The sequence below is a fragment of the Trachymyrmex septentrionalis genome, unplaced genomic scaffold (genome assembly GCF_001594115.1).
Source record: "Trachymyrmex septentrionalis isolate Tsep2-gDNA-1 unplaced genomic scaffold, Tsep1.0 scaffold37, whole genome shotgun sequence".
In the NCBI taxonomy this organism is placed as follows: domain Eukaryota; kingdom Metazoa; phylum Arthropoda; class Insecta; order Hymenoptera; family Formicidae; genus Trachymyrmex; species Trachymyrmex septentrionalis.
The window spans coordinates 2,142,918-2,153,009 of NW_017305536.1; the positions used below are offsets into that span (position 1 = coordinate 2,142,918).

The following is a 10,092-nucleotide window of genomic DNA, read 5'->3' on the forward strand; positions in this document are numbered from 1 at the left end:
ATATATATATATATATATATAAAGCGTAACACATGGACATAGCATACACACGCACATACGCTATATATAAACGCGGTGTCGACTGCCGCAGCCATTTAGCGATAATTTAGACGAGAAGATTAATGGAGAGAAAAAGACAGGTGCATCGCGCGCGCGTTAAATTATCACTACGTCAATATTTCGTATCGCATCGACAGGCAATCGATTTCACGTAAGACGCTCTATTTTATCGTAGAGAAAAGAAGAAAAAAGGAAGAACTCATCCCCCCTCCGCCATTCGATCAGACACTCCCCTCCCTCTACCATTTGAACCTTTCCGTAAACGAGAACATTACGATGGTCACGAGCAATTTTTATAAATGTATTTTTTCGCCTTCCCCTTCTCCCCCGCGTGTTGAAAACACATCCTGATTCGATGATCATCGTAGAAGCGCCGGAAGTGAATAATTTACGGACTTTTCCACTTGAACCACTGCCACACGGCAGACGGCGATCCAACCAGCATGTCCAATAAACTTACAATATTACTATCTTAAGTACAATATATTAAGTGTTTTCAGAAAATATATGATCTATATATGATAATAAAAAACGGGAAAACGTTTCACCGGACTTGTCATTCACTTCTAAGTCACGTTCACCCTCAATATCTTCATGAATATATCACTTCTTCCGTTATTAATTCCGTTATTAGTCTCTTCCTCAGTCTTTTTCGTAAATCAAACGCTAAAAGCGCGCCGATTAACTGAAATGTGAATAGTTTTTCTTTTTCTTATTTATTAAATGAGAAGACAAGCAAATATACCACGCAGGCAAGAAAGTAATAAGTATTGATTTACCATAAGTGGAAATATGACAAGCATTGAAATAGCGGCAGACTGAATGTACGATTTTACTACCATGTAACTTCCTTTTAAGCATCCAGATTTATAAGACACCTCCTCTCTCATCTGTTTCATGCACTGAAAATTGCGCAAACAAATCAAGTATTTTATTATTAAAACATAAATTAAAGCAATTCTTTAACGCTCGTATAACTTTCAAACAGGTATTTCATATTCGAATGTTGTGTCAATTGCTACTTATTTCTAAATTGACGGCTAAATTGGTGGTTGTATCTGTTTCAAATAAATTTGCTATACTTGATATTGGATATATAATAATAATATATTTATTTAGTAAATTAAATTGCTAATACGAATAAAATGAATTAATATATTCAGTAATCATAATTATACAATCATCGAGTAAATACGATAGTTTATTGATTTGTCTAACTATTTTAGCGCAAGTATATCGATTTGTTTGGGAATTTATATATCTACTGATGAAGTAGTTTATTCCAGGATGCAGTTGATCGGCTAAAAATTATGACAAACCGTCGTGACTGAGAAACAGGAAAAAGAGAAAATCCCCGAGAAGAGTAAAGGGATCCGGATATTATTAGGCGCGACCGGATGTACGCTGCGCGTGAACGCAACTAACTCATTTCTCTCGGCATGAAAAAGAAAGTACTACCTGGCAGAAAATGGATCAAGACGTGACCGGCGCAATCTTCTATGACTAAGACCGGACATAGCTTTTAACTTTAGAAAGCTATTTTAATATATTCCCTATAATTTTATTTAAAGTATAATTCCTAAAACAATTAAATGAGAAGAATAATCGACTATGATTTTAAATTTACTACATCTATTGTATTTCAGGACTTTAAGATTTTTATTTAATTTAATCAGGGTTGGAAAAAGTTATTTTAAGTTACATATAAGTTATTTTTAGATTATCTTATATGTATTTGTTATAGAAATTGAGTACAAAAAATAATATAAAATTAGAGCAAATGATAAAATATAATATAAAAAATAAAATATCTGAACTTATTGTATTCAACTTTATAATAAAAAGTAACTTATAAGTAACTTGTAAAGTATAATAATTTTCCAAATCGTGAATTTAACATTATATTCAATAATGTATATAATATTCTGATTTTTCTTTCATATAATTAATTACAGATATTATTTAAAGACTTATTATTTATTTTAAAGTTTTTTAGATTTTTAATTTTTATTTTTTAGATATTTATCTTTTCTAAGAATAATTTATTTTTGTATTGTAAGATTCTTTTTACTTCTTCAAATTGAACATCAGAACAGCAACTTTGCGGAATACTCATGTGATGATCTAACCAGTCTTTGGGTGATTTAATTCCACAGCATTTTAACTGAAACGTATCATTGGTAGTAAAATATGCAAAGATTACAATTGAAAAATATAATGCTTATAAAATTCTTACATATTTATGAGTATTATCAAATCCTATCATAGCCGATTCTAAATGTTGATAATACTCCATAGAGTAGACCATGTCATTTCGAATCTTTTTCGCAATCAAATCGAAAAACGGAAAACTCATTGTCAGACATATAAATATAGCACAGAGAGCGATCGATTGGCATATTAAGTACTAAAAGATAAAATACGCGGCATTAAAAGACAGACTATTCTCAAATTGCCCATTTTCTGTTTGAATTTCCAAGCAGGCTGATATAATACATATTTTTAATCATAAATTGCGTTTTCAAAAGATTTCTTTTTTGCTTTATTAATTCAACTTACACAAAGCATGATATTATCTTTTTCCTTTATCATTCCTATAATTCCAGTAAAAGCTACAAGAGACACATACACTCCTAGAATTAATAAAATAATTATGAAAAGTTCTTGGCTGAGCAGTCTAGATGTAAAGTTTGCATCAGTCAACATCCAGATAGCTATTATTATCGCCATTACACCTGTGAGCTTAAATAAACTTTGAAATTAAATCATTCTTATATCCAAACCTATAAATTGTATGTGCTAAACTTCTCTATCCATTTACTAATACTCACGAGGATTATGCTGTTAATCAATAAGAAGAAGAATTTGAAATATTTCTTTGGTAGCCATTCGAAAAATAGTTCAGCCGAAGAAGTACTGATATTTCTGGTCGAAATGGTTTCATCACTTTCACTAAATAATTCGTCATCGTCTGTATCTGTTTCAATCTCGTTCTTATTTTCGTCACGCCTCATTACTCTCGGTTACAATTTCCGTTCATTAATTACGTATTCTAGTAAAACGCGTCACCTACAGAGTTGACTTATTATATCCTTTAAATTTGACATTTCGAGCCTAAATTGTCATTTTATGACAACGTTAATGACAATCGGTAAGTTGAACATTTACTATAAACTTTTCTTTAAATAGGTTTGATGAAAATAATAAAAATCTAGAAAAACAAAAAAAGGTAATTATATAGTTTAGGGAGTTCTCACCTCAAAGATCAATAAAATTAGGCTTATTCGATGCGTTTTTGAAATGAAAGAATCTGGCAGAAAAGTGTCGCTCTGCCCCGCGAACCGAAATATTAAGCGTTAAAGTTGACGAATTGAGTTCTAAATGCATAAATACATCTAAACTAATAAAATTAGTACAATATTATCAGTTTTTAACTTTTAATTATTTCAGTATTCACAAGGACGCAAACTCCCGCGAGAGAGAGAGAGAGAGAGAGAGAGAGAGAGAGAGAAACCCAGAAAAAAGAACTGACTCGAGCGCCGCAACTAACGCTTGCAACATCACATACGGGAGCTATTTAAAATTATCTGGGACGCGATTCCGTAACTGTTTTACCGCCACCGACTGTCGGTATCGTTATTTTTTTATCATATAAGGCAGCTTCTTTTATCATATAAAATATCTATGCAACGATACCGATAACTATTGATAAGCGTGTAAAGACAGTTATGGAATCATAATCCCTGAATGCAGCCTTTGCAGTTTTTCCATCAGTAAATATCTAGTAACTTGTAGTGGAATTTACGAACGCGAACAAAAATAAATCTGAAATTTGACATCTTTATTCAAATAAGTTTATGGCTTTAATTTTCATGTATATTCACTGAATTTGTTAAATGCCACGTGCCTGTCACAACTGCATAAAATTTCATTATTTTAAATTTTTATTTAAAAAAAAAAGCACATGGCTCAAAACAGGACAGTGTATTTATTCAAGATAGATCTTAGATAAAAAATAAAAATGACAAATTATTCCTTATGGAAGAATATTATTGGACTCGTGAAAAATCGATTGGAAATAATTAGAAAACCGTTTAAGAGAGAATCTAATATTGCATTTGTTCTAATAGTTTTTTCACTAATCCAATATTACATATTTTTTCACAAGAAGAAAACATACAATAATTGTTTATTATACTTTATACTTTTATAACAAGAAAACACGAAGTTCTCGGACAACACAACTGCAATATACCAAAATGTTGGATTTTTTTTATTTAAATAAAGGTATAGTATTAAGATAAATATAAAGATAAAGTACTTTCACTTAAATAAAGGTTATCTATTTTAATTTTAAATAAAGGTCTTGCTGAAGGAAAATACAGTTCTTTACATGGAAAACAAGAGACACAAAAAAATGGGCTGAACTAGCTGCAAAATTAAATTATGTTCAAGGGGCAACAAAAACTGTCGAACAGTGGCAAGTGGTACGAGCATAATATATTATATTTACCAGATCTCCAGATTATCTCCATGTCTAAATTCATTAGAATGCCAAAATGTCTTAAACATTGCAGTTTACTTTATCAAGGTAATGAGCAGCCTTGTTCACAAAATATTAGCATTTTAATAATAAATTTGAACACAGAGATAACTCGCGAAACGCGCATATGTTGTTTATCACACTTAAAACTTAGTTGTAAACTGATGTCCTAAACTGTGTTTCAAGGCACAAAATATCCAGCATTTCATCAGTGTGTTTGAACTAGAAATCATAAGAGATTCATGCAAAAATATTAAGTACCAACATCTACTGTGATTATATATAGCCTTTCTTATATTGTTTTAATATATCAGGTGATTTTCATACTAATGTTTCAAAAATAAAATGAAAAATAATTCTATATATTTAGGTTTGGAGAGAAATTAAAGTCGTACTTTTGTAAAAGCACGCGATTTGAGAAAGGCTAAGGCGATAACAGGAAACAAAATTCAAACAACCTGCAGAATTGGGTCATACCGATTATCAGTATAATGAGACAGGCTATTATAAAGTCTACATTTATCTATGTAATGACTATGTTTACACGGTCCAATTTATGCCGAAATTATAACATATGATGTTATAACTATTGATATTAGATGCAGTGTAAACTCATATAGCACAATTTCCCACGGACGTCCTAGACATTCAGAAGACATCCTTCATCCCAAGAATATCCTCAGGACTTCCCGCAAATTAATTGTGCTATGGAAACACTATTTTATCACAAAGTTACTATATCGATGTAACAACTTTGTCGTAAAATAGCGTTTACACGGCATTTAACGTCAGTAGTTATAACATTGAATGTTATAATTGTTTGTCGGCATAAATCGAGCTGTGTAAATGAAATATAATTGACTAATATATAACATATGCTTTTTTCTATATTTATAGTCTTTACAAATGAACTGTTTTGTGGAAATTGGTAGATACCTCGCGAGTAACAAATGTTTGCAATATCCTTCCACAAGAAAACGTGCAAGAAGATCCGCTTCAAATACATACTTTAAATAGAAATGAAGGTAATCATTTTTATTATATTATAAATTATTATTGAAATAGACAATAAACATATTAAACACTCCATAAAGTTATCTTTATTGTATTAATTTAAAAATAATTATTGATTATATCCAATATTAAGAAACTGTATTTTAGACCGCATATGTGAGAACACAATCAATGCTAGAAATTAAATTCGCCTATAACGGTCGAAGCTGGATCTTTTAATGCTTAAAATAATTCAATCTTGAATTATTATATATATACTACTATATATGTACTTGCATATATACCATATTTGTAGTCTTTCGAAATAAATAATTAATACATTATTTATATTTACATTAATTGTAATACATTTTTTATTTATAGTTGATTTTTTGGATACTGACATGGGCCAATATGACGATCACGACTTAGTATTTCATGGAAATACATCTGATAACGAAAACATCCCCGTGCGACAAAATTTACAAAATGCCGATTCAACTCATTCGAGTGAAACCCATCGGACTGTTGAAAGTACTATTGTTTCTATAGACTTGGAGAAGCAAACGAAGAAAGAGACTCCATACATACTTCCTACTTTCAAACCATTGGATCTACCGATTACTACTCGCAATATTGATTTATCGCTCCTTTCGAGAAGATGTAGTAAGGGTATGAATAATGTTATATAATATTGTACGAAAATAAAAAAATTCTATTTTCAATTTTCGTACATTACAAAACGCCTTTTTTATAGTACTTTAATTATGGATGTTTATAATAAAAAAAAATGATTTTTAAATAAAATTGTAGCAAATCATAGATTGCTACATAGATTGCAATGACAGAAATGGCTAAGCTGCTACAAAATTGGCAAAAAATGTAGAACTACAAAGTGTAAATGAGACAGATAGGATACGAATAATGGAGAAAGTAACAGAAGTATTGAAAAATTTATTGTCAAACTATATTCACTAAGAGGTAAGAAATGTCATAGTTTGCCATAAATTATGTGAAAGTCATACAATATTATCTAATAAATTTCATTTAATTTCAGATTACACACAAGTATTGGAAGTAGAATTTGACAGGAATTTGGATAAAACTTAACACTTAAATTAAGCAAGAGAACGCAATTTTGTGATAATGTTTTGTATAATATTTTGAAAGAGAATTAAATAACCACTACTTAAGTTGGAAGAGAAAATGTCTTTGAATTGTGATTAAACCATTACTTTAGAGTTTGTACTTGTTTTGTGTAAATAAGATGTGTTAAATTTATGTTTGTACTACTTATTTCTTATTTATTTGATATTTTTATATTTTTATCATTAAATGTTGCTTATATAAATAAAAATATAAGTAGAAATATAAAATATTAATGAGATATGATGATTCAGACAATGCGGTACGCATTTAACAACTCTTCCCTAATGTGTAATAATATTTTTATAGAAATTGTCATAATAATTTCACGTGAATATATCTTTTATAATTTAAGTGTTTGTATAAATAGTTTATTATAAATTTGGACTTTCAACTTTTATTTTTTTAAATTAGATAAATATAAGAACTTATATTTTTCTGGAAATTGGTCATGCAGATCGATGTAACAATTGTTCAATCTTTGGTCTTTAAAGAATATTTATGCCGCACTTTATATTGCACTTGTAAAAATTGTCACAAACGCCGTGCTTGCGCGACATGATAATAAAATAAAATCAGAAATTTAATTAAACATCATGTTCGATCGACACATGATATTACCGTGCGATCTTGGATACCGAAAAAGTTGACGGAAGGTGCTTCGTCAGTAAGGATACGAAAATAAGAGCAGGATATAACCGGATTGGAGCACTGATTCAGAGTTCGTTCATAGTTTGGATTCACAAGAGTCTGAAATCACAAGAAGTCCGTTCGTCAAACATCTGTGTAACGCGTAGGAAAATATTTAAACAAAAGATAAAAGTGAAATAAAAGACTTTATTACTAATAATTTATTCTAATATTTATTTCTTAAAAACCGTGTGAGACTCAATTTGCTCCGATTTCGACGTCTGCGGATCGCAAACCTATTGTGCTCTCCTGGTACAACAAAATAAAAAATAAAATACTGGGAAAGTATCGGAAATATATTTATGTACTGCTTGTCTGCTATATGAAAAGAGATATCTATTTTGGCAGGCTATTATAAAGTTGTGTTCTTTTTACTGTATATATGAAACAATATGTTTGGACAGTTTACAAAGTTACATTCTTATCTTTTTAATTTGATTATTAGTCATAATCATAAAAGGTTCATATTGTATAATTACAGTTCCGTATTTTGCATTTCGTTGACAACATTAGAATGTTTCACACATGTTTGATACATTTATTATATATGTACGATTAAATTACATAATATAATAATAAAATTATAAAACACGATTGTATAAACTGTTTTGTTACAAAATAAAATGTTATTATTTATTTTGTTATTAAACAATTACTTTGTTTATAAATTATATCAACAAAAAAGATTTTTTAACAAATTTCTAAACATACGAGACTACCAAAATATATAAATTAGCTATTGTATCTTGATATATTTCTTATTAAAAAAAATTAAGATTAATATTTTTAAAGTACTATAATTTGTAATAAATTTCTAATAATGCCGCCTTTTGATTTTAACGAATTATTACCGTTGGCTATTTGGGATATATTATAAAACAAATTATTTTTGCTACTACAAGTAGATTTCAATTTGGTTGATAATAAAAAAGGGTTCTTAGTCACACAAAGAATAGCAAGAATCATTTTGCATAATGATTAAGCAAATGTATATTTCTAATTATTATATGAATTCTTAAATATTCTTTAATTAAGTGCAAGATTAAATCATGGTTCTGTGCAACAAAATCCAGATCTAACTATTATTTATGATTATGGAACAGATTTTCGTTGCCATTCTACTTCCGAGCCTCCTGAACTTCCGAATCCTCCCAGTTACTCTTATCACTCTATATTCCCGCACCGATGCAATGATGAATCCATGGATTGCATATATAAACTTCCTCTTCGGTTTCGCAACAGATATCATTACGTCCGCACTGGAAAAAATTACGTGTGATTATAATCTTACACGATATTTTTCATATAACTTAAATTATTTAATTCAATATTTTTTGGAACCAATCTATATTATTTACATACTCATAAAATTTTACTAATTAACACTTAAATCTTGTTATACTTACTTAAAATATTCAAAATATAATATTTATATATGGAAATAAATCTTTCACTTTCTTTTTCCGTTTAATTGTGAGTAACTCGGAGTAAAGAAGAATACACTTAATACATCAGATTAACGTAAAAAAAAATATATATATGTATAAATATAAAAAATATAAATAACAATTAAATCAATTAAATCTTGCCGCATTTACATTTCTTACATTAATTATACTTCTGGGAATTTGTATAACTTTTTATGTCATCTGTATAAACTACATAGAAAATTTATTATTTAAAAATATACTATTAAGTAATATTAATTCAATTTTTTAACAAAACAAATATGTAAATTAGAGAAAAAGATTCAGATCTATGTACACTTATTTCAATTTTAAATATAATATTATACAACGATACTTACTATCGTTCCGGGTTTTTTGCAGGCATTCTGTGCCACGATTAAAGTTATTGAGATAAGCGCAAAACAAAAGAGTACAATGAGTTTCCCCATTTTGATTGATTGTTTGAGAGATTTTTGTTTTATAATAATATTATATAGAAATATTAAGAAAATTTGATTTATACACGCAGCCTTATGCTTACTTACTATATATTTTGGATATTACGAAGAATATTGCCGAAACCTCGGTGGTCGAATAATGAAGATGTCCGCACAAAATATGGGAGACCCACGTTCAGATCTCGGCTGAAGTAATATTTTTACAATAAAATTACTTTACATATTTAAAAATGTTTATCAGTGTCAAATTATTAAGGTTTTTCTAAGGTACCTATCAATATCAATATTATTTAAATTGCTTGTCAATTTATATTTGTGATATTATTATTCTCCCCTGTTAAGATATGAAAACTAAAAATTACATTTGACATGCAGTTTGCAATATTGGATATGTAATATATAAAATTTACATTGTATTATATATATTAGGTGTACAAAAAAGTTCTGAGCTTTTTTTTGTAAAATTCCCTTTCCCATCGTATGTAATCGTACGGAAATGGCTTGCTGCGTAACGCCAAGCTGTTCTGCAAGCTCCTTTTCAGTTTGCGCAGAGTTTATATCCAGCAGTGCTTGCAATTCGTCCGTTTCAATCTTTTCAGGGCGTCCAGCACGCGATTCATCTTTAAGACTGAAATCTCCTTGGCGAAACTTTTGATACCACCTTTTGCATGTTGCATGACTTACAGCGTTCTCTCCATATGCAGCACAAATCATTTCAGTGGCTTCAGCAGCATTTTTCTTCAGATGAAACGCG

At 29.2% G+C, this 10,092-nt stretch overlaps 1 protein-coding gene and 2 long non-coding RNA genes across 6 annotated transcripts in view; 1 reads left to right on the forward strand and 2 right to left on the reverse strand.

Annotated features, from left to right (window-relative positions):
• Positions 1-33: 33 nt before the first annotated feature.
• Positions 34-3,341, reverse strand: LOC108750502 (tetraspanin-6-like). Its single transcript, XM_018489976.1, has 7 exons — positions 3,318-3,341; positions 2,892-3,129; positions 2,620-2,802; positions 2,297-2,467; positions 2,132-2,224; positions 840-962; positions 34-745 (listed from the first exon to the last, which is right to left on the reverse strand). Exons 2-7 carry the CDS (start codon positions 3,072-3,074, stop codon positions 653-655), a joined length of 846 nt encoding a protein of 281 aa, XP_018345478.1. The 5' UTR covers positions 3,075-3,129; positions 3,318-3,341; the 3' UTR covers positions 34-652.
• A 415-nt stretch (positions 3,342-3,756) lies between these two features.
• On the forward strand, positions 3,757-6,763 carry LOC108750532. Of its 4 annotated transcripts, XR_001939437.1 has the most exons (8): positions 3,757-3,833; positions 4,278-4,347; positions 4,424-4,651; positions 4,974-5,114; positions 5,501-5,628; positions 5,981-6,268; positions 6,410-6,577; positions 6,654-6,763. It is a non-coding gene; the product is annotated as an uncharacterized LOC108750532 (long non-coding RNA). The 4 variants fall into 4 exon arrangements; XR_001939434.1 differs by lacking the exon at positions 3,757-3,833 and having other exon boundaries at positions 4,222-4,347; XR_001939435.1 differs by lacking the exon at positions 3,757-3,833 and having other exon boundaries at positions 4,222-4,347; positions 4,424-4,547.
• Positions 6,764-8,653: 1,890 nt separating this feature from the next.
• Positions 8,654-10,092, reverse strand: part of LOC108750693 — a 15,564-nt gene continuing 14,125 nt past the window's right edge. Inside the window, exons 5-6 of the long non-coding RNA XR_001939449.1 lie at positions 9,426-9,524; positions 8,654-8,691 (exon numbers count right to left, since the gene is read on the reverse strand). This is a non-coding gene — a long non-coding RNA (uncharacterized LOC108750693). The remainder of the gene's footprint in view (positions 8,692-9,425; positions 9,525-10,092) is intronic.